This window comes from Tinamus guttatus, unplaced genomic scaffold (assembly GCF_059628265.1).
Source record: "Tinamus guttatus ecotype Peru unplaced genomic scaffold, ASM5962826v1 Tinamus_guttatus_pri_ptg000026l, whole genome shotgun sequence".
In the NCBI taxonomy this organism is placed as follows: domain Eukaryota; kingdom Metazoa; phylum Chordata; class Aves; order Tinamiformes; family Tinamidae; genus Tinamus; species Tinamus guttatus.
In genome coordinates, this window is record NW_028288560.1 from 217,731 (window position 1) to 243,021 (window position 25,291).

Genomic DNA, 25,291 nt, shown 5'->3' on the forward strand with positions numbered 1-25,291 from the left:
TTGTGCCACCAAAAGCCCTCGTGGCAGCGTCAGGCTGCTCGGCCCATAAATCAGCATGCAGGGTCGCTCTGCTCTGCAGACAGCAACTATTTCTGAATGTTTGGGTTTTGGAAGCCATTCTCTCCTTGAGGTATTTCCACTTGAAAACTACCCTCTGTATCAAGAGGGCCTTTTAAACCCAGCAGGACCACTGCTATTTTGGTGACAGCTTCTCAAGCAGTGAATGACCAGGGATCAAGTAATAGAGCTAAGAAGGGAAATGAGCTCACCGTGAGAACTGCGACAAATCATTATCTGGGCACTACCAATACAAACAGCAGAGCTCGGGCAAAAAAGGAGGCTTATTTGGGGACTCCTGGTTGTTTTTCCTCATTTGTTAACAGGTGAAAAAGCAAGGACTTCCTTCCTATTTCAAACAAAACACCCAAATCTTCTAAAATAGCTCTACGTTTGCTCTACACACCCCGGTTTACCTTCGAGTACTAAATCTAAACGTATTCTTCCTTATTCCTTTTTAAATTGCACTTGACAGAATGTGTACTTAAAAGAGGGTGCTGAATGTTGCAAGGCACCTTATAGACACTTCCTTATTTCTTATATAAGGTCTAACTTACCACACAGCAGTCTAATCACTTTCTACCTGTTCTCTAATTCTCTTTACATAAGGAGCTTTCCCCACATAATTAATGAAAACACAGATGTGCAACACACTCTGCAATAACTATGTTCAGAGACAGCACGTGAAATGAAGACACAAAAATGGAAGTCAGTCACTGAGAAAACATCCTGATATTGGCAAGGGGAATTACATTATTTCCTGCATCATTTATACGCATGCACAAGGAGAAGAAATACTTGATGAACAAGTTTTAAGCACTTTCAATCTCCTAACTCAAAATGACAAGACAGGATCCCACCCTGCCTCCCCTGCAGAACACAACTAACGTGTTCACCTGCAGAACTTAGCTAATTCAACCACAGATGCCTTATGATTTATTAAAATATGAACAGGCTCACTATAGAAAAAACAGAGTAGGCCATTAAAAAAGAATCATACGGTTATGTAACAGATGCACAAAGAAATTTCCTCCAAATTCAAAACCAAATTTACACGGTCTAGGAGGTGCTCAAACGGACTGAAAGGACTCCAAGCCAAATTGACAATCAGAAAAGGGGACTTCAAGGGTAGTTTAGTAGCATCCTAAATAGGACCCCAATCTTTTGGGGAGCCAAGTCTGGGAACAGGCCTAAAAGACTGCTCTTTACTACTGTCTATATGGTAAATTTTCTATTGGCTTTGCTCTCCACATCAATCCTCTAAAGGGAAATCAATCCTCTAAAGGGTCAGAGGAGTACAAGTCCAAGGAAAAGAGCAGAAGCATTTGGAGATTGGTAGTTGGGAACAAAGCAGATAAACAGGCAGTGCTGACAAAGTAGCTTAAATGGTCAGAGAACTGCACCCAAAGGGCTACATAACTAGTCTACATAAATGAAAATAAAGTTACCACTGCACTAATGGTATTATACTTATTTCTATAGTTACATTAATAATAGTTATTTCTCCTAAGAGCATACATCTGAAACTGCTTTTTTAGGGCACCTGCAAACCTACAGTTATTAAGTATATAGATTACATGGCAAACTACAGAACTTAAAGAGACTCTTGTGAGATATGTAATGATTTTAGGATAGTCCGATAAGTGAAATATTCTGAAATTCTGTCTCAGAAACATCTCAGCACAAGTAGAGAAACATTTACCATATTCACCAAAGCGAAGGGACTCCCACTGTTGCCACTCCACGATGCTGCTGACTGCCCGAATCCCAGCGTAGATTAACAGCATCCCTAGCGTGGCATCTAACAAGAAGTTTATAAGGTACCTGAAAGAAAACAAACAGGTAAAAGAAATCAAGGGTGAGTTTCCTAAAAGTTCAGTTTCTTGCAACACCACAGTTGATAGTAGAAGGTATGTGCATATAAGTTGAAAAGCCAGAGTACTGTAAGACTAAAAATCGATCATTTATCCACTTAGTCTCAAAATTGCAGAGTCAGTCTAAGTTTTAAAATAGCTTTAGAAGAGCCCCTGTTTCTGGGCTTCACGTTAAGCTTCCAGTTACATTTCCACTAACTTTGGTGTGTGTGTGTGCACGCACGTGTGCGCATGCTCTACATAAACTCCGATTTTCATTTTATTCCTTTAAACCGAAACCAGATTTCCCTTTTTTCCCTTATTGTTCAGTTCATTCTGTATGGGAAAAAAAAAACTGTATTTGAATAAAACCAGAAGAGGAATAAAAGCAAGAATTATCTTAAAAGACACCTCAGATGCACACTTGCATTCCAATGGAGAAAGATACCACTGCTAAAACTATGAGCAGCTTTTCTTGCTCAGAGGAGCTCTCTGTCTCAACAACAAACAACAAGCAGCAGAATATTATAGATTACCTATAGGAGACCTATAGGTTACCATAGTTACTTACACCAAATTTCAACATAGTGAGAAGTCAGAGGAAAACTTTTTTTTTTAATTGTTATTTCAATAGACAAACGCCTCCTACATTACTAATTTTATTTATTTTTTTAAATATCTAGGATCTTTCTTAAGCTTCAATATACTGGATATTAAACTGGGTTTCAAATTAACTCTTAAATTCTCTCCCTCATTAGATTATACACATGAACTTCAGAACATCTTGCAAATAGATAAGCTTTCCTGTCTATAGGAACATACCTGCAGGAATAAAAGTAACAAATTGGAGAAAGTTGGGGGCTTCCAGCAGCTGCAGAACAAGTCTGTGTGCACAAAATCATAGCCAAAAGTCGAAAGCAAATGCAGAATCCACGCTTGCAAAACCAACTCTTTGAGAAGGATTTGGGCTGACCACTAGGAGTCACTCAATAGCTCTTGTTTCAGCCAAGATTCACCCATAACACATTAGACACACATTAAAATTGCTGTTTGGTGCCTGGCAGAGGAATCCCAGCAACTACAAAGCTACACGTGGCATTTTAAGACCACAAGGGGCTGCTGCAGGTCTATAGCTGGAAAATACCAGGGAGGCTTCCAGCAGGAGCAGGGAGAAGGGCTCCCACATCAAATTGCACCTTACTGTGTCAGCGCAGCACGGCTGGTATTTCCAAAACATCAGGCTCACTATACACAACAATATTATCATTCTGCAATGCACTGCATTGATCCTGCTCACGTGGGATCTGTGCACAGGCACAGACTAGGAAACAGGCTGCTGTCCATCAAACAAACGGATTTGGCTGAGGGTTCAGTGAGAAAAACGCTGCGGTCCCTACGAAATTCCTGCTCTACAGCAGGCTGCTTGCTTTTCTATTTAAAACCCTTCAAATTACAACCCATCTGTCTCGACGAGCTTTAATGGACATTTTAATCAGCTTTCATCTCTCACGTACCTGCCTGAATTCTAGCAGTATAATAATTATAGCAGCATACTAACGAATGGCAATTAGCACCACTGTTCTCGCCAAGCTTTTAAATACAACGTTGCCTAAAACCATGTTTACTGTTTTTATTATGAAAAGAATCCATGAACTACAAAACAGGAAAGAACAGAAAAATATTCATAATATACAGTTGGTTGAGCTAAATGCTTACCATTATTGAAACAAGCAAAATGTCTCAGTTTTATTCAAGACTTTTGACCTATCTGAGAAAATACACAGCTTAGCATAGCAATTTTTGTCACCTTGAAAGCAGAATAACCGTCCTTTCACCCACCTCCTTTTTTTGTGCATATCCAGTTAAACTTATGTGGAAGGTAGTATCTGAACCACCTGACAGTTAATGTAAACTGTAGTAAAACAGATGTAGAAGAGAATGCACAAAGCAAGCTTTTAAAATCCATAAAACAGACTACGGTATCTTCTGAATTTGCTACTTATAAGGCCAATATTTATATATTATTTACAGTCAAATCAATATGTTTCATGTTAAAATACTCAGCAAGATTCCAGAACCAGTAGCATTTGTAGTAGTAGGATCATGCAAAGAAAATTCACTTACTCGATCTTCCATACAGGCTGCTCCTGTAGAAAACTTTAGTAACAAAGGACTGCTTCTGGATGCTTAGCAAATGCTATTTTGAAATTTCACTACATTCATTACGCAAAGTTATTTTCTAAATATTTTAATAAAGTATTATGCTTAAGCTTTAAACACTGACAATTTGGACATGTTTTGGATAGCTCATATATAAAAATAAAACACGATTAATTTTCACTGGACAGATTTATAAATCTCTCAGGAACTTCCTAGATCAGTAAGCAGGGTATTACTGAAACTCTCATAATTATATCTTAACCTTTATAGTTAGCTCATTAAAATAAAGGCACCTTCCCCAGTAAAAACATTATCTGGTGGGAGAAAAACCGGCCTATGTTTACGGCACAGGAACACCAAGCAACTACGTAGAAATAAAACAAATAAAACACGTAGATGTAAGCAGCAATACAAACACAGAGTCCTTGAGGTATCTAACTACTTTCATTATCAAAGAACAACAACGAGCAGCTGCCACGGAAGGAACCACACTGCTCTTAAAGGGCAAATTATTGGGCTTTTCAGAGTCATTTCACAGCTTCTATTACCAGAAAGTTGCAGGCTTTGAGTGTGAGCCCTATCAAGAACCAACTCAAAAAATTACTGTTTGCTTCAGCAGCTTCTGTAAAGAGCCTGAAGGGGTCTTAGTCATAAACTCTTCAGGTTTAATATACTACAGTGAAATGCTTATCTACTTAGTCACACTGCTCCAAGCATGAGATTGCAAAATTAAGTTCTGTATTAAATGCCTGGGTACCAAGCAAGATTTCCTGCTATTATGTGAAAATAATACTTCAGGAGCTAATGTAGGTTTTTAGAAGAAAATACAAGTTTTTGCTTGATAGCCCTGACAGCTACCTGGCTTTGTAGGAAGGCTGGTTGCAGTGAACAACTTTTGGAGGTCAGCACATGCAGTTTGATATTTACTTTCACTTGTGCCTGGTATCTCTTACCTGCCTCAGCAAACTGCCTCATATTACACTTGCCTCTGAAGTCTCTATTCATTAACTGGGGGGAGCAGCAATAGTCTAAAATATCCACACGCAGACCAGCTAAAGCATTTCCAGGCCCTGTCAAACATGAACTAAAAGATCAGATTTTTAATCCAGGACTAACTACACTTAAAACACAAGTTTTCAAAAGCGACTGAAGCACAAAAATTGTCTCTCAGAGGCTGTTTGCACTGTTGTCCAAACACACAGCAAATTCAACAGGAGAGCTTCCACAGAGACCTGTTAGCCTGGATTCAACACTCACAGTGAACAGGGGTCTTCTTCTGTAAGGTCTGACAGATACACATTTGCAAAGTGGATGAACAACATCCCTATGGCTTGCTTGGAAGTATCTAAAAACCTAGGGAGAGAGTAAAAATAGCAGATCTTAAGAAACAACAAACAAAACATAGTAGAACATGGCAAAACTTATTTTAATTAAAACTCTATCCCAATTCTTTTTCTTAAATAAGAACACAACGAGAATAACATGTTACAGTACTTAGCTTCTTTGACACTGTTCCAGTTTCAACTGAAACTCTTACTATTTTTTTTAATAGTGCTAACAATAATTGAATTGCACCAACATGAGACCTTGGTGCTGTAAATTAAAGTCTAGTGAGAATCTTGCAGCTTTATCTAAGAAATAATACTCAATAAATCTAGCTAAGTCTTTAATAACCTTCTGCAAACAACGAGTATACCATCCTTGCTAAATATTTCAGTCCTTTTACATTCATGTGTTTTTAGCACATTTATGGCACAGACAGGAGTAAAATGCCCATCACATATCTCATTTTACAATATAATAACTGGCTAATAACTGCTTAACTCATAGTATTTTACTAAAAGGTCAACACAGGTTTTTTTCACCTCAAAGTATGAAATGGCTACACCAAGTTTCAACCAAAACACAACAGTTTAGACCTCACTGCAAAAGAATTTCAACCCCAAAGGCTCTATTTTCAGGGCAGATGAATGAAACGGAGGGAAAACACTTCACTGCTTACAGGGAGAGAAAAAAAAATATATCTCTATTTTAATACTTAGGTACAGATTCAATGTTGATTCCAGATCTTTAATAACATTCTTTTACTACAATTTCTTGCACAAATCCTGAACTGGAAGACATGCTATTAAATATGCTGAATATATGAGTTGTGTCAAAAGCAATGTGCAGGCAATCGTGTGCTCTTCATGCAGATCATCCCTGGCTTTGCCTGCCATTTCCTAAGTAGTGCAGTGGTTCAAAACAGAATTTTATGCCTGAGTTTGTCTCTCCTCTCTGACAATCCAATCTTAAGCTTCATCCTCTCACACTCATCTCACAGTGCTGGAAATAGTGGTGATGGGGTGGGAGCCAGTGCCTGCCTAATTAGTGCAACATACTGCATATGTATGTATGTATATATATACACACACACACACAGGCAGAACAGGTTTCAATATTTATTTCATATTTATCTTTTCAATAACCTAAAGGCCAGCACTGGTTTGGAAAAGCAACACTGTATGAATTGAACATTGTATGAATTGAAACTACTGAAAAAAGGTGTATTCTTCAATAAGCAGAACAGCAATTGCACAAAATTCCAGCAGTCTCCACTATAAACAGCATGAGACTTGTAGGTATCACTACAATACGATTTTCAAAAAGTAAAAATAAATAAACAAACATGTTTTACACCTTATATTTTTACAGTTTATGTATATATCTTGTGCCATACTGTCCTTTATCTTGTACATAGTAGGATTGCTCCAGAACATACATTTTGTTTATGCTTAGCTGAGAGCTTCTTATGAACTAGCAGCTCAGAGAAGCAACCCGACTTGCTGGTTCTTGCATTCCTGCAAACTGGTACACCAAGAGCTAGAGATTTAATCAGACTTTGAAGAGAATCCCATATATATTGAAAAGGCTTTTTATTTATTTGATACATGTGTCAAACACATTAAAAAAAAAAAAAGAATCTTGGTAAGATCTTTTGTCTTTGTGAGGAAGTGCAACTTGAAGCTTCATGCTTAAAAAGTGACTTCTGTCAAGCCCAGGAAGCTGGCAGGAAAACAGAAGGGAAGGTAACAGTTTTGCATTGACTTTTTGCATTGGTCACTTTTTGCCCAGTTTCGGGTATCACTGTCATAAGCAAATGATCATTCTTTCACTTCCTAAAACATCAAGAAACCAACAGCTCAAATGACACAAATGGAAACATACCATATCCTCCAAGGACGTCTTTCATGCTTTGGTTCTCTGAAGCGTTTTACTAGAGAAAAGAAAAAGAAAAAAGAAATCAGCAACTCCTAAACGAACAAAAATATAAGAAAGCAAAAGCAAAGCATCTTGCCGAAATGTTATATTCTTATATAAATTAGATCTTCCACAAGTTTCACTATCAATCCCTAAGGGGAAGTATGGAAAGATAAACGGTCTTCCTTCTGTCAGCCTCGAATTCTTACACATCTATTGTTTAAGCAGCAATATACCTCCCAGGACAAAATAATCCTTGACCCGATCACCATTGCATGGGCCTTAGTGTTCACGATTGCCCATGCAGAAAATTTAATTTCAGATAGGAAAGCACATTCAAGATAACATTAGAAATGGCAGTTTCTCTTGTTCCCTAAGACCAAAACTCAAATAGGAAAATAGTCTTGCACTACAGGAGAAGTCTACAACATCAGAAAGAAATCAGAACAATTAATAACAGCATAAATATATTATCTGGCAAAGTACTATGTTTTATGGATGACAAACTCATTTTTTTGCCTGCAACTTGAGTTCTGAAGAGAAAGCAAGACAAATTTTCTAAACCAGATAATCCTTTGACAGAAATGATGCTTATCAGTCTATAAAAAGCTCAAGCCAAAGACCAAATATTAAAAGTGATGCCAACTATACAACGATAAAAGATAGATCATGTTGCTATTTCCCTCTTAATACAATTTGCAATACAAATTTATCTTCTGTTACAGTTGTAAGCTATTAATTCATTGTTTGCCAAAGACTGACCAAAGAGAACTGAGTATTGACTAACATCCCTTCCCTCCAGCCTGCCCTCTTGTCCTCCAACCTCCCAGGATTTTGGCAATGCAAATAAACAATCTAGACCACAAAGGAAAAATATTTATGCTCCTATCTCAGGAGCAGTCTCTCAGAAAAAAAAAGAAACTTTAAGACTTGTTTCCACCTCTCACCTTCAACTTCAGAAGTCTGTGTAGAGGCAAAAATGCATAGGAGGAATAGCAGACTAAACACCATGTTGCCAATCTGTTTCTCTGGGCATTACAGATGAATTTGGCTTTTGAGTAGGATACTCTATGTGTGTATATATATGTATGCATGTATATGTATATATTTATATACACACACACGTATGTGTGTATATATATGTATGCATGTAGATGTGTATATTTATATACACACACACGTATGTGTGTATATACACACAAGTATATATATACACATCTACATGCATACATATATATATGTATATATGTAATGGTCACCTAGTTCACAGGCCACTAAGAAATTTGGATTTATGACTCAGTTGCAACTTTCTCATGAGACAGAAAATTTTCCAATTTTCTTGCAGTCCTTGTACGATACAGTATTATTAAAATTACCCCAATATCTTAAGAAAATTAGGTCCTGGGGTGGATGTGCAGCATTTGCAAACAGCACACAGCTAACAACTTGCCGTTTTTCCGTCTATATTCTCACTCTTCTGGCAGCAGAGCAACTGTTTCACTTATAGCTATTACAATCATTTAAAATGACACCGGAGGAAAGGCCTGCACATTTGTGCTGAAGATAAAGTTGTAACAGCGAGATCTGCTACTAGTTTCTTTTTCTGTGAACAGCAAGATTTAAATACAATTACAATACACTTTTTCTGTTAGAAAAATGCATACTCAGCTAAGTTAACCAGCTTACTGTCTCAGAAAAGCCCTTCCTAGTCATGCTATCAATTACTGAAATTGGTGTCATTTTTGCAAAACATCAAGACAACAACAACAAAAAAATAAAGATCACACCGCTCACCACACAGAGTTAATGAAAGGATCTTTCCAAATGGCTGTAGAAGTTGTGGCCTGCTGAAGAGGCACCTGAACTTCTGAAACTCCTGAAGGTTGCAATGTGACATCTGAAAAAGCTGGGGCTTATTTCAGAGGCTGAAATATCCACCCACGCGTTCCTATACTAGCCCAGCCCGAGCGGCAACATTTCGTCGCCTTGCCTGATGCTACTGTGTGGAATCACACGGAATAAGGCTGCTTCCTCAGGCTGCTTTCATGCCCCTGTACATCCAGCGTTGCAGACAGGAGCCGTGGGGCACTACTCGGGCTATGCTGCCTGCCCACATCAGAGTGGTTCAGCTTCTTCCCTAGCATTGAGCGCACTGCATTTTCCATATGGCTGCATGCAGCTGGGAAGGCAAGGTAGGCAAAAAGGCAATAGGTTGGAGACAACTAGGCTGGTATATCCAGTGTCCTGTCACTTATTTGCCATTAAGAAATTATTTTGCAACTGAAAGGCCTCAAGTTCTTGCAAATAAAGATTTTTATAAAACCCTAGGAGATCGGGGAGGGAAAGCATCTCTTCCCCTAAGTGAGGTGCTGCTGCAGGCACTTCCAGCCATCCTCGCAGTTCCCCTTGGCAGTCGGGAGACCTGGCCCAGCCCCAGCGGAGCCGGCAGACGGAGCTCGATCTGCCGGCTCCGCACCACGCGCGGCGAGGTGCTGCCCCAGCATACGCTCGAACCACATTTAATATTAATTCATTGCATTCGGCACCTCATGCCGAATTGCAAGGGAAGAAGGGATGGATAAGCTAGCAGCCTGTCTACGCTGGAATTGCTCAGAAAAGGAAAAATTCAAGTTCATTAAAATCTGTTCATGCCCAGTATCTAGGAATAATCGATGCCAGAGTACTGTGAAAGGGTTTCTAAATTACTTCAGATATGAGTTTTGCACTAAGTTATTCCAAAAAGGAGGATATGGGGAGCAATAAAGGTTGTATACAAAGAACGCAGAGCAGATTAAAACCTCTCTGAACCATCACTATGGAAAGCAATCCTTCAATCTGTACCTGTAACTAAGCTTTCCCTTCTTCACTCCTAGAAAGGAAAACACTTAGAAAAGACCTGGCTAACATAAAATAATTTCAACACAGATCTAAAAACTCCAAGTTTTTTGACTGTTCTTCTTGCACCAGCACAAAACTGGTCCAACTCAAATGTCCTAGAAGCTTCCTATACCTCCACAAAAAGTAGTGTGTTTCCATATGCATATATATATATATATTTGCATCCTGTAAGCAGAAAGAATATTTATCACTGACACTTTAAAATATCATATATTATTACATTTCTTAGAATCACATTCTGGCACTTTGCAATAAGAATCTTTTCCATTTCAATAAAGATGTAAGACAACTTCTCTATCTCACAAATTTGAAATTCAAAGGAATATAAGCTACAGGATATTCAACATGTCCATATTTTTTTCTGCAGACGCACACTGACCTTTTCATGACAGAAGCAGGTATTTCACCTGTATCCCCAATGATCATCAAATCTTATTCAGAAACAGGTCAAAAAAAAAAAGCATCTGATACAATTTCTCCTTTCACTTCCCTCTGTGTTTCTGACACCAGCGCCAAAGAAAGTCCAGAGGAAGAAAGGGTGGTGTGATCCTGTCACCGCTAACGTATCCATAAAAGTGCCAACATTCAAGATGAAGTAGTGAAGGTTTTTGCAGCACTCTGTTTTACTAACTACATATGGAGTGAGAGCAGAACAACTCAACTGAGCATTAAAATCCAAACTAAAATTTGATTTACAATCTCCCATCGCTGTTTTCAGACACCTATATTATTTTCAAGATGCTTGTTTATCGAAGAGTCCACAAGCATCATAAATTTAATCCTGCAACTTCTAAATCTGAAAAAAAAAACCTCAGAAAATCATCGAAAGTACCAATTTTCAAAATTTTAATTTTAATTCTGAAGGTTATCATAAAAACTATTGCTTGCTGCCATCCTGCTGCTATCAGCCCTTTGGCCACAACAGTGGGTCAATAGTGCCTTGCGAATGAGTATACGCACACTAATAATTCATGAAAATCTGCAGAGATAAATGATTCACACCACTACAGAACGGCGGCTATCGCTGAACTTGGTGTTTCCAGAGATCTTTATCATCACTTTGAACTCATCTCCTTTTCACACCACAGTAAATCTTTTAAGAGGCTTGCACTTGCTGTTTCACTTGATCCCTGCATTGCATTGTCGGTAGCAGCAAAAAAGGAAGGGGAAATTACAGCCTTCCCCAGGTCAAATAATGCATTTTTAATTATATTTACTAGAAGTGACATATCTAATGAGAACTGACTAAAACAACACCTTATAAAAATGTATGTATGTAGGTAGGTATGTATCTATATATATATATTTAAGCAACATATCACTTAATTCCTATGCACTTAGTGTGACACATGAGGACAGCAGCTCCTGTACATGTGTAGTAATAGAAAAAAAAAAAAGGCTTTTTTTTTTTTTTTTTTTTTCGAAAGAGTGGTTAAAATGCACTCCTTTGCTCACACAAAAGACCAAAAGAACAAGGGTTGCACGACGATGTACGGTATTCTCAGAAACCCCATTTTTGCTGCACCGCAGTTCTCCTTCCACAGGATGCCCTCAAAGCTGATGAGTTATTTCCCTGCTTAAGAACCCCTGCAATTCCCCCTCGCCCTTTTGCTTAACTTACCCTGTCACCACTCTTGGACACCAAGCGTCCGCCAACAGAGAGCCGACTGCAGCAAGTGATCCCCAATTACACCCAGGCACACAGAGCTATCCGAGACAGATACCAGAGGCTGTGGTTTTGGCATTTTGAAGGGAGCAGCTATGAAATGCTCGTTTCAAAGGAAAATTTCATTCTAGCCTGCACTGAAGACTGACCTACCACCAAGTGCAAAAACTCGCTTTTCAAATAAGCTGTTAAAACTTTTGTAAAACAGAGAGGAGTGTGACACACACAACTGCGCAGTCCCTGTGAGCATTCCATCAAGTCCTTGGCCTCAGTAGAGAGCGACAGGTACGTAATTTCCATAAAAAAGCCCATTAAACAGGAGAAACTTTACAGAAGCAATGGACACAATAAAGTTTAATGACCCAGATGGTTATTCGAGGACATCATGAGACTAATGATTCAATGTCTGGAAAGCCACGTGGTGCCTGCAGAATTGCAGAACCTACCTGTGGCTCTTAGTTGCAAAGACAGAGGCTAAGGCAGCACTTGGGCTGCAGCTTTTAGGCAGTGAAGACGATAGAAATAGAATAGAAAGGTCTGACCGACGCTCCTTCCGAACCAGCAGAACAACAGGCTCTGTTTTACTGTAAAATAAAACAAGCTGAGCTGGGCTTGCCTGGCACTCAGCCCATCTCTGTTTGTCTTGACACAGCACATCTAAAATGACGTGTCCACCCCAGATTTCACCTAACACAACAAGGGGCCATCTGGGCTTGCTCGGTAAGCACAGCAGAATTGCGTTTACTGGAAGCTCCCTGGGTGAAACCATCTTCCCACCTGTAAAGTTCATCCCTACGAAGATTCTGTGCAAGCTGATGAACATCTTACTTGGCAGCGGAGAGGAGGAGAAGGGGAGGAGAGGACAAAAAGAAAAGAAACGCTTGCTCCTTCAGGAAGGACAGGAAAATGCATTTTGGGGGAATTTTTATTCCAAACATTTACATATTTTTCACCTGAAAAGGTGCAGCTGACTTTCTAAAATAGCTGAAGTAACTCAGCAGACAAAGAATCAGACACAAGTCCTCACCAGCCTATTTGCTATCTGCTATGTACATTTGAGAGGTTCAGAACCTCACATTACAGTCCCCATACAATCAAAATGCCATTCAATCCCGAAAGGCTTGCAACAGCAGAGTAACACTAAAAATAAAACATTTTAAGGTAAACAGCACGCATGGCTAAGGAAGTATTTATCCAAACTTATAAACTTGGAAGCAAGTCTTTTCTTTCAGACAGGCTGTCATTATCTTTTTATTTAACACAGGTAGTACTGCTGTGTTGAGGGACACTCTATTTGAACAGTCAAAATAAATTACAGTTTCTTGGAAATCACAGATACAAAGGGATGTGTTATTCTGTTTCCTCAACAGATGGGAGATAACTGAAACACAAGCAAGCTAATCCTCCAGTAAGAAAAGAACCTGTAAGATTTGCTTTAGAAGTTCAGTTTTATACACAGCTTGCTTGCAAACACTTTTATACTCTCAAATAAAGACTTTTAAACAAATACAAAAAAAAAAGGTGGGGCACAAGAGAAACATAAACACCTAATGAGAGTTGAAAGTTCAAGCGGATTTTTTTTGTATTAAAAGTTAGAACTACTTCAGAAAATTGAATTATTTAGTATAATTTGAATAGAATCAATGCACACTAATCTGTACTAAGCAACAATTTTTTCATTTGCAGCACCATTTTCACTTCCAAAACTCACAAGCTCACCTCAATAATAGATGACGCTTTCCCAGAATGACTTGTAAGACAACAGATATCAATGAACTTTAAGCCATTCAAGCCAGTTATTTTAAACTAGCTCTTGGGGACTGAAAAACTACCAAAGCACAGCAGCAAACTCACATCTCCTTCCCTAAAACACCAAGTAATTATGGGAGCAGTTGCAACAATCTTAAAAACAGAAAGCAAACCCAAATTAGACATTCATACACATCCAAACCTAAAAGGAAAACTGTGTTTTGCTTTGTAGTAAATGATGAACACAGCAAATACATCAAATCAAGGCCCAAGGTAGACCCAAGAGTGGGTTTATAGTCTATTTAAATTGTAAAGAGCTTTGCTTGCTTGTTCTCCCCAGGCTGCTGAGCCTATGGAGGCACTGCATTGCAAGCAACACTCACTTAACACTGTAAGGCAATTGCTTTAAAAACGAGCAAACAAAAATAACACAGCGCCCTTACATGCATTTTCTTTACACAAGATCAAATACGATGAAGGGGCGCCAGAGGCCAGTTACACAGATATCTTAGATAGAACACAGTTGGCAATGAGGTATTAGAGACATTAAACTTCTGTAATGAAGAGGAAAGTGTGCTAGAAATCCATGCATATGCGGATTCCTCTCAAAAATAATGTTTTATACCTCTTAAGGTTTGCGCAAATTTCACTAAAACATCCTGCCACAATAAAACCATATTACCATGAGAAAGATCAAGCTTTTTGGTATCAAATGGAAGCAGGCTTCCCCTCGCCCCAGTTTTGATTTTAAATCTTAGGCTTAAAAGTCTAAGTGCATTCTTAGACCACCTCATCTTCAGAGCTAGGCTGGACTCTAAACTCCCTCCCCGTTGCAAGCCGTCAAGCTATAAACAACAGAACAAAAACTGCAATGAACATAAAACTACTCTCACATGTTTTTCAGCCTTTCCAAATGCATTTGGTTGCAATTCAGGGCAGCCCTAGCTGGCCCTCACATTTACCCAGAGATTTGCTACAGTTCTGACTGCAAAATGTTTTTGATGAATCTCAGCAACAGGAATCTAGAACTAGAGCTGAGATGAAAGCTTTAAATCTCCATTAGCATCACAGCCATGCTCACCAATCCATCCTGGCAATATTTTGCAAGGCAGATAGAAGAGGAATACAGTAATTTTTCCCCCCTCATTTTGTCAAGGGAACCAACACAAGAATCTGGGTTCGGCAAAACTGCACCCAAAGTCAAGATGCCAAAAGTCAAAATATTTATATAAATGTATTAACTTAAATTACAATATAAAAAACAGCAACCTCTAAAGGAAAAAATAACCATGACCTAGAGAGAAACATGTTTGGTGCCTTCCTGAGGATGGTCTTTTCCTGCTCTAGTTTAGCAGACCTGAGACTTGAACTATGAATCAAATCTATTAATTTAAGCTAAGAAGAACTTGCACTGGGAATACATTTTAGCACATTTTCACCCTCGTCATTCATTCTATATGACAAAGTGAGAACATAAACAAAAATTGTGAGGTCACAAAATGCGTAATTCAGGGTCAGTGACAAAAAAAAATCAGTACTGTGTATCTTGAGCAATATGGAAAACAATTTTAATCACTCTTCATCAAAATCTGTTAATCCTATACCACTTGCAAATGCATTTGTGTGCAAACTCCAAGCTTATGCTCAGACTGCGAGGAAAATTAACACGATAAATATTATTATAGGGAATACGCTTTGCTGTGATCAGGGAACGTTCAAGTGAGAACGTGCCACGTGAAAAGGCCCGGCAGTTCCTATCATAGGACGTGAGGGAGCAGTCCCAATTTTTCACTTCATCAGAATAATCGACACAGATAAGACCTTGTTAAATACTAGTTCCAAACTGTAAACTTCATTAACCATGAAATTAGCATCACGGCAGAAACCAAAAATGCCTAATGTATATTTGCACAAATCAGCTCCTTGGAAATTCAATTATAAAATATTAGTCAAGACCAAAAAACTCATTATACAGGCAACTGTTAAACAACAGGCTAGCTAACAGTCAGTCCACGATTTGGTTCTAATTAAACACTGCTAAATAATCCCTTCTGGATAATTTATCATTTTAATAATTTCTAAATGCTAACATAACTTATCCTTTTCCCCAAACTTTTCATAAAGTGAATGACATGCATAATTATACTTAGAACAATCTCATTATCTGGAACATGATTATATGCAGCAATCGGCTGAGCAATCAGAAAATGTACTGCATTTTGAACTGACAAGAAAAGCAAGAGCTTCAAATAACAAAAGTGCAACTTTGTTGCAGATTACAGATTACTGCCTAAAAATATGCACTTTAAAAATAAATAAAATAAAAAGTTAAGTTTTACTGGCATGATATTTCAAAACTTGCTGCATTTAATGACACTAAAATATTCATGATCTTCCACTATCAGGACATTAAGCAAACCATTAAAGTGCTCTTACAATCTTTATCTAACAAAGATTCAGGCAATCCTGCAAATAATTTTCAGTAAGAAAAAAATCCACCAAGGTAATGTAGTTTAAACAGCACTAAACATTATTAAGATGTCTTCCCTACAATAATGGCAGCGACGCATATCTAACTATACTATGAAACAAGACTGGTCTTCTGTTTCCAAAACGAAAAACAATTTCCAAATTGTTATCCTTAAGTTCTCTCAAGGTTATTTGCTCCTCTTAAAAAAGGATCAATTGGGCAGTGGAGCATTTTCACAACACAGTTATTGCCTGGCTTTGTACAAAGCAAACAAGTTTGTCAGCAAGATTTGTCGACTTTTACAGAAGACAAGAACTCACAGCATTTAGCTAAGCTACATATTTGATTTATTACAGAACGCTGCGACATCAGCACGGTAAAAGGAAGTAATTTACTGAACTAATTTGGTCAACTCACCCATGCAGCTGCATTTTTTTTTTTTTGCTACAGCTCCCCACCACATACCTAATTTTTGATTCATATATGGAAAAGGATGTCACAGAGACACCAATGGGACTGAAGCTTGATTTAAAATGCAACAGAGAAAAGCAGACCACAGAGAGGTGAGCAATGCCTCACAGCGTGCAGGTAACAAAATCCTTGGGCGTTTAAGGCACAGTTTACCTGGGTCTGGCCATCGTGACCCTCTCCAGGCCTTCCTGAGCCCTGCAGCCACAAGCAGGAGTGCTCTCCTGCGCCGCGTCCTACCATGGTGCTCACCACTGCTAATTATTGCATTGGGAGCAAATGAGTAAGATGTCGAAGCCCTTGCTTCTACCACTGTCACCCCATCCCATTTCCTCCGGGCGATGGGACTGCAGCACTTCTTTGCGCCGGCAAGGAAGATTCATCTGTCGAGTCAGAATATGACTTAGGCAGAGCACAGTAACTGAAGCTCAGCTTTTAACACAAGCCCCGGTAGCAGGAGGCTGGTGCGGGTGCCCCAATGCTGGTTTCACTTCCGAGCTCTGCGGAGCAGGAGGAGGGTTGGGTGGCTGGGAAGCCCCTGGCAGTGCCGGGGGAGCTGTCCAGGGTGCTCCAGGGGCCCAGCCGCTCCGCCTCGGCCAGGACCTTTGGCAACTGCTGTAGCGGCTGCTGCAAAAGCTCAGGGCAGGCTGGACACCCGCTCATTCGGGACATGAAAAAGTGACTACTGCTATTCCTGGTCCCCCATGCTCCTTTTTTTTCCTCTCCTTTTGAAAAATCAGTTCTCCTTTTTTTCCTTTGCCAAATCTCGCCTTTTACACGGGTCAGTAGCGTATCTGACTGTTCCGGCTTATCCGCCAGAGTAGTCTTTCTAAAATATCGAAATCGTTTCTTACAGGAGTAGGTGACCAGGGTGATTCACAGTTGTAAGCCACATATACATATGAAATGTTTCTGCTAAGAGGTATTTGTCCACACTCCTCTCCAAAACTTGTCCTTACAGCTATTTCATGCTTTCGAATGCTGGGAACATCACATTTTCACAAAGGCAGAAACACAAACCTTTTACCTGCCAAAGACCTAGAGACTGCTTTCTTTCAATGGTTCATTAACATGACCACAGCTAATTTCTCAGACGTTCCTAAGAATCCAGAAATGAGCCCAGCCACGCTTTGATTAGTCACCAATCTTCTGACAAACACAGTAAATAAACTACATATATTTAGCACTAACCCACTGTAAGACACAACACAGGGAATAGTTTATGATAAACAGGATAAAGGGATTTTTTTTGTCCTGCTCACATCTTTGAGGAGTTTTGACAAATAAAACCTAAACATTTAGAATCACATCTGTATTTTAACATTTACAGGAATATCATGCCAACAGCATCCTCTACCATTACCAATTAAATTTTAATCAGAGAATGTTCGGAAGGAGCTTTACATACATTATACAAACCACATACAAAAAATATTTAAAACTGTCTGTGTAGCATCAGCAACTAAAAAAAAAAAAGAAACAACCAATTGCACCCAAAGCTAAGAAGTAAACACATCTTTTAAGAATCAACATTTAAATGGAGTAAGATAAAAACAATATAATGACAAGCTTTGAAAAGATACTATTTTTAGCATACGGAACTGAAATGTGAACATGGGTTTCTCACGCTCACATTAAGACTTCCCATCACAAAGTGGCTAAGTTTAAATAAACCAGAAATGAAAATAATGCACATTCAGGAAAGAGGAACACAAGCAAAATTAAGCTAAGAGTGTACAAAATAAATCCATAAACTTGAGAATTAGGGGGCAGAATCCAAAAAGGCTAACAGCCCAAGTAGATTTGCCAAGAAAAGATCATTTTTAACCAATTAATTCTCTCCTACAGCATTTTACAACTTCTAATTAGGAGAGAAGCAAGAGAACTTTTCTAACCTCACTGCAGTACACGTCACTTTTGATGCATTAGAGCACACAGAGCATCTGGATGAAGCTGTTCCAACAAGCCTCTGGTTTCATAACTGAAAACTTAATTCAGAAAGTAGTTAAGAATAATCCACAGTGATTAAAGACAACGCCCTGGTAGGTTCCAATACTATTAAATATATTCTCTAATGCCCTAAACAACTGAAGAGGAGCTTATTTCTCTCAGAGGGAGAGCTGGAAATCAGTAGCCTTAATGAACTGCAAGTAGTGTTTTTTCTCCCTCAGTTTTATAGGACTTAACTCAGTAAAAACAAATGTCAATTTCTACATTTAAGGGGGTTGGAGAATCTCATGTATGAGCTCAGGATAGTTATTGACTAGCTAAGTCATCCTCTATGACAAAAAGATTTCGAACCGAATATCAAAATCAAAAGGCTACAGTCATAAAGACTAGTTACAAATAAAGTTAGCGATATGAAACTAAAACTGTCCTTCATACCCTGTGGGATAAAACAAGAGGCATGAACTAAAAATAAAAGGAAATTCAGGCCTAATTCCAAACAACGATTTCTCTTGCTCAGAGCCAGAGATTCTGTGTCCTCGTCAGCTTTCTTGGCTGTGACAGTTTCAGTAGTCAGATGGGCTCATAATACGGGCAGGGTTACGAACCTTTCTTTGGCTGGGAGATAGAACCCCTCGGTCAGCAAGACACCACACCGTAAAATGAAAACCCATCACAGGACCACACACCTTCACCCTTATAAAGAGGAGGTCTCACTGATACCATTGATGATTCGGTTCGTAGCACAGCTTTACAGCAATCGTACAGGTGCACACACACAAAGAAGGCTGTAAACTGGTGCCTCAGATCCATGTCAGCTTTGCTTTACGAATTGCCCTCCAGTCATTTGTAGATGAATACCTGCTAATAAGGCATAAAAAAGTCCTCCTCTACACTTAAGTTACTGTGACAGACAGAAACAATTCTTTATTCAACTGAGTGGAAGCCTAGAAAAGGGCAAGCTGCTTTTGATCACCCTTTGATTTACAGGAATTCTCACTCCTTACATGTCAAACCAAATATTTTTCAAAGGAAAACAGTCTCTGTGCATTCAGAATTCTACAGCCTATCTTGTTTGCTCTTACTTTCCCAGCCTTCTCCACAGAGGGGTTAGAACCATTAATAGCAACTCAAAGTGTAAACAGTCTCCCATCTAGTCTTTCCTTTCAAAATAATGCAGTGACATGGGCTTTTATAAGTTAAATTGAAGCAACAGCCACTCACATATCTTCAGCTCCCTGTTGACTTCTTACGGAGAACCAGGAAAGTGACAGAGCTGTGCATGAAGAATTAAGCTTGTTTAAAAGGGAGGCCCAAGACCCTGCTTCTGCCCCGCACCGGAGCTGCCGTGTGGATCCCAGAAAAATTGCTCTATTTGCTGAGGCAACTTTTAAGGATTTTGGAATAGCATGCCAGTTATTTTCTGGCTACGATGTAGAGGGGGCGAAGCATGCAACCAGAACAAACAGATTTATCCTTTCCAACACTGAACTGAGGGACAACTGCTCTTTTGGCAATGTCATTTGCCTACTGGTCGACTTCTCCTTCCGCTGGAGAAGATTCCCAAAACAAAGTGAAAAACAACACAGCTGTCCACGTCGTGACAAACAAACCTGTTGTTCTGGTTTTTGTTTGTTTGTTTTAAGTCTAAGCAATAAAAGTTCCTACTTTTTTGCTGCAGTTTCCTTTGGAAAGAGACACCTTTTCTTACCAGTACCATTAATATGGCTGGTTGTATTTCTTCCCTTTTTCTCCCCCAAAATTGCAAGCACTTCACTAATAATCTCCTTCTAATAGTTTACAGCATATCAAACTAGAGCAAAGCTAGAAAGTGCAGCTAACAATTTAGACTTCTTTTTTTCTTCTTCCTAGCCCACACTTTTCACAGTGGCTTTTTTCCTATATTCACAGAATACTCCAAAGTTTCTGCAAAATGCAGAAAAAGAGTAAGCAATGACATTGCTAAGGGGAGATACTATTATGACAGAGAATATCAATAGTTCATCGCATTTTGATACACAGCATATGACAATAATTAAGACCTCTTCTTAAGAGTAATAAAAATATATATAAAAATAAATACAATGCCTCTTAGGAAGTTTTTTGTTGTTTTTGTTTGGAAACTGCTAAGAATACTAACTATGAGGATGCTTTGACTGATGAATTGTTAAAGCAGTGACAATATTGCCACTCATCAGCACGACAGAAGAAGAGCCATCCTACAAGCAATTATTAACCGTGACCAAAACTAAGCAGTGGGCAAAAGACAGCGTGTCGGCAAACTTTTTCCTGAGCTAAAGCAGGATGATAGAAGCATGAAGTGACACCGGTTCGATTGGATTTTGGTCCCTGCATGAGGCAAAGCGTGGGGTACTTTCACCCGGGGGCGCTAGGTCGGCGCCCCGGGGCCTGCGGCCTGCCCGGGAGGCCGGGCCGTGCTAAGGGGGAGCGGCGCGAGGCGACGGTGGTAACGGTCACTCACGCATGAGGGTGCTGAAGGCCACGACGCCCAGGAGCCCCTGCAGGAAGATGCCGAAGGAACCCATGAAGGCCCCGTTCTCGCAGCCGTGCTCGCCGGGCCGCGGCGGGGAGCCGGTGAGGCCGAGGCTGCCGTTGGAGGGCGGCGGCGGCGGCGCCCCCATGGCGCGGTCGGCGGGCGGCCGCCTCAGCGGCGCATGGCGGCGGCGGCGACGTCACGCGCGAGGCCCCGCCCCCCGCGCCGCTTCCTCTGCCGCCCCGGGCCCCGCCCCCGCCCTGCAAGGGGGCGGTGCCCGGGGCGGCGGGGGGCGGTGCCCGGGGCGGGGCATCGCCTCACGCAGCAGCACAAAAACGACCATCACCATTTTTTTTTCTCCCTTTTTAATTTTCTTACAACCACTTTAAAACCGTCATGTGCCACAAACTTCTATGATACACTATGTACAGACGAGACAGGCAAAATATCCATCCAAAAAAAATTTTTTTGGCGTTTTTTGTTTCTTTTTTTTTTTTTTTTTTAAAAATCCCTCTGGGGAAACAGTTCCCGCCTTGGCAAATGTGGGGGGTGGAGGGGAGACATAGGGCCCTGTGCGCATTTTTCTTCCCTTAAGTACTTTAGTCTCACTGCATATAATATATATATATATATATTTAAAAGAAATAACAAAATAAAGCAACAGGCAGAAGGGACACAACACAACAGGCATCAAAATCTTTGTTTAGGGATGAGTAGCTAATTTAAAAAAAAAAACGGCAAAATACAGGAAATACAGGAAAAGTGCATCAGTTCCGATGAGTTCGCATAAGAGAGGCCCTCGCAGGGAGAGCTTGCACTCTCCAAGAAGACCTCTGATTGTCTATATATATTTTTTAAAAAATTGAACAGAAACAAAGCCAAAATGAAAGCAGAGCAAGATGAGGAGAGATTCCTTATTTTTTTCCTATAAGGTTTCTTGGGAGCTGGTGCTCCACAGCTTTTGCAATGGCCAAGGATTAATCTTCTCCTAGCCTTGGTCATTCGCGCCCCACCACGCAAGCGGAATGTGACCTGGAAGTAGCTGGGCATAGCTATGGAGACAAATATTAGCAACCTTTACTTGGTTTTGCTGCTTAGGTTTCATATATTTGGTTGGGAAGCAACCAAATGTCAGGAAGCCTGGTAGGGAAGCAGCAGCTCCGTGTCAGATCATCGTATTTTTGGCTTTCTGGGAAGGCTACCTCATCTAGTACCCTCTCCTATAGTAACAGGTTTGCTTGTATTGTCCACAGCAAAATAAGTGGCTCAATCTCAATTTGATTTTAGCACTTTTGAAGCCTTTTCTACTACATTCAGAAAAATCTAATGAGCCCCTTTCCCAATAACGTACCAAATCTTTGTACTTTGCTCAGAACAGAGAGCTCAGTGCAAGTAGCTGTAAATGTGTTTACATTTTGCTGGACCTAGCAGCTAGCGGCTCCCTCCTTCCTTTAAAGCGTCAGTGGAATCAAGGCTGAACAAGTGTAAAGCAACAGCGAAGTATTGCTGGAAGTTGTGACATGAGAAAGGAATTTCGATAGCCACCCTGAAAGTGGCTGTAATTTTAACAGTCACTCTCTGTATATGCTGTTTCTGTTAGCCCCATGAGAGACAGCAAAGGCCACAGGGTGCTATAAAATCCAATAAATGAATTTGCCTTCCATTTTCTTCCACAAAGAGTGACTTTCAGAAATTTCACTGTTAGAAATAAACTAGTCTTCACTCCCCACATTCCATTTTCTGGAAGGATCATCCTTACCCACTGAATAGACTGCAAGCTGCGTCCATGTTAGGGATAATTCAAGCACGTTAACCTTGCATCTCATTCCCAGAGGTCTGATATTACTCTTCAGGACTCCTTGGGTCGATGCACAGCACAGTAACCTGCCCAGCACGTCTAAGCTTAGCACGGTACGAGCAAGTGCCACTTGGAAGGCTCCTAAAGCTGTGATGTGCAAAACCAAGACCGTGCAGTGCATATAAATATGAACAAGAACTTAAGCCCTCAACAGCTCAGCCAAGTAGTATTTCCTTCTACCCTCCATATAAATAGTACACCAGACGAAATGAAGAGCTCTTCTTCTGATACCAAAGGCATTTGGAAGACACCACTGCCTTCTTCCTGTTTTACGTGGCTATGGCAGAGGACAGCACAAATCCCCAAAGCCCAGTTTAAACATGGGGCTCACAGGAGCTCCTGCTGGCGAATGAATTACCATCTAAAGCCAAGTTTCAGCCACCAAGCTACCCAAAATTCGGTTCTGAGGAAAGAGCAACAGAAGCGGCATTTCAAGTCATGACGAACAGACATAAACCCAGTTGTGTCATCTGCCACACACAGAAACGAGGAACTTGAAACAGAGTCAAGTAGAAAGACCATCCGTCAACGTAAAGCCTCAATACCCCTTTTAAATCCAGCAATAAAACAGAGTGCATTTTTTTTCAAAGAGACAGAGTATACAGTATCAATGTGCAGCATAAAAACATCTCACAAATAATGAAAACATCCCTTTTGAAAATCTCAACTAAAATAGATCCCATTGGGACCAGACTGTCAGTGCCTCCCAAAACAAGGCAGAAGAAAGCCAGCCTATAAAACATGCCAAAGGTGACCAGAAGCACCCAACTAACCTCTGAAAGTGCCGACTGCTTTGTTTACAAGGAGTAGGGCATTTATTTTTAAAACTCTAGGCATCATCTTAACCTGTTCGCTGCATCACCCTTTAAGCTCTCCCGACGCCTGCTTTGGAGGCATCTATGTCCATGGGGAAAGGTGGAAATGACACCTTTGGGCTGTACAGCTCAGTCCAGCTTGGCGTCAGCTTCTTTTACAATGCAAGAGAATTCTGGAAAACCTTGAAGAAAGTGTGATCCCAAAGCATCCTCTTCCAGCTCCAAGGTTCTTCTCTGCTCACCAAATTTCTCAAGACAAAAGGCTGGCAGGCAAAGCAACAATGTTTTTTTTTTTTCAAATCTTTTTTTCAGGTCTAATGTCTTATCGGTTGGCATTAGGAGAACAGAGTACAAGAGGCTGACCTACGTCCAACATAAATAGGTAAAATATCCCTTTATTGGGTACCTATCTGCAGGAGGGGTGGGTAAAGGGAAGGAAGAGGTACTTGGATTTCAGTTTAACTGTGTTTTCAAACTCTGCTTAAAACTTGGGAGGGAAATTGGTCTAGTCACTCCTTAACCCTCCCTCATCCAAGAACACTAAGTTAGCAAGCAGTTTGCTCAGCATTTACAGTTTCATTCTGCAATGGAAACAAATCTTTGTAGTTCAGTACTCTGCCTCGACCAGGCAGTTATTCCAAGAGCCTTGCAGCATGAGCAGGTCCAAAATGGCTTTGCTCACTCTGAACAGCTTCATTGACAGCACCCCCAGCAAGTGTCCCCCAACTTCAATGAGAAGTAGCTAAACCCTGTTACTTCCAGGGGTGTAAAGCACAGGTCCAAAGCTAGTGGCCGATTGGGTTTTAGTACCCCGGAAAATTGAAATTAGCAACTCATCACCACTGTGGTTCTACTGATGGAGCTAGATTTTCCTCTGGTCCTTTTCCTTCCCTTCCCCTCCCCCAGGAAAGGCACACAAAAGCAAGCCAACAAACAAAAAATGCCACTTTTCATTCTGATCCTGAGCAGCACTAAACAGTTTAAAAATATCATGCTCATAGTACAGTCTCCAGCATGAAAAAATGGCAGAGCAGTCCTCTCTCCATCGCGGTTTGCTTAGTGTATTCTCCAGTCAGATGTTCAGGCAGCAAAGCAAAGAGCTGCTGACAGGCTCATGTACACAGCCCAGTCAACTGCTGGGAGGAAAAGGGAACAATTTCACACAATTTATAAGGAAAAAGAAAAAAAAAAGTAAAGAAATTTTCTCTGACCAGCAAAATATAGAAAATGCAGAGGCACTTTCTCTTCCCTTCGTTTTTTTTTTTTTTTTCTTTTTTTTTCCTACAGCCCATCTGTAAGAGAAGTGCAAATTAAAGTTTTCTGACCCAGGAGAACAAGGTAGCCTCCAAGCTACGGGGACACAGGTTTCGCCTAACGCTTTGGACCAGCAGCTCCGCAGGCCGATGCGGGCTCGTACTTCCGACACCGCTCCAGGAGAGCCGCTGCTCTGCAGCCACCTACCATTTGTCCACAAGAAGTAGTTGCCTCCCTTTTTAGACCATCACGTTCACTATTCAGGCTACAGAGGTAGTAAAAAAAATAATTAAAAAATAAAATAAAATAAAAGAACCCACGCTCTTGCTGTACTGTACATTCAGAACCCTGTGGCCACACTG

The 25,291-nt window shown here is 40.3% G+C and overlaps 1 protein-coding gene across 2 annotated transcripts in view; it reads right to left on the minus strand.

The window, feature by feature from the left end:
* STIMATE (STIM activating enhancer) overlaps positions 1 to 21,178 on the minus strand; it is a 28,585-nt gene extending 7,407 nt beyond the window's left edge. For both annotated transcript variants that reach the window (XM_088527063.1, XM_010211926.2), the window contains exons 1-4: positions 20,991 to 21,178; positions 7,278 to 7,326; positions 5,328 to 5,423; positions 1,760 to 1,881 (exon numbers count right to left, since the gene is read on the minus strand). In XM_088527063.1, coding sequence (XP_088383189.1) covers positions 1,760 to 1,881; positions 5,328 to 5,423; positions 7,278 to 7,326; positions 20,991 to 21,150 — 427 coding nt within the window. In that variant the 5' untranslated portion in view covers positions 21,151 to 21,178. The remainder of the gene's footprint in view (positions 1 to 1,759; positions 1,882 to 5,327; positions 5,424 to 7,277; positions 7,327 to 20,990) is intronic.
* Between the last annotated feature and the right edge of the window lie 4,113 nt (positions 21,179 to 25,291).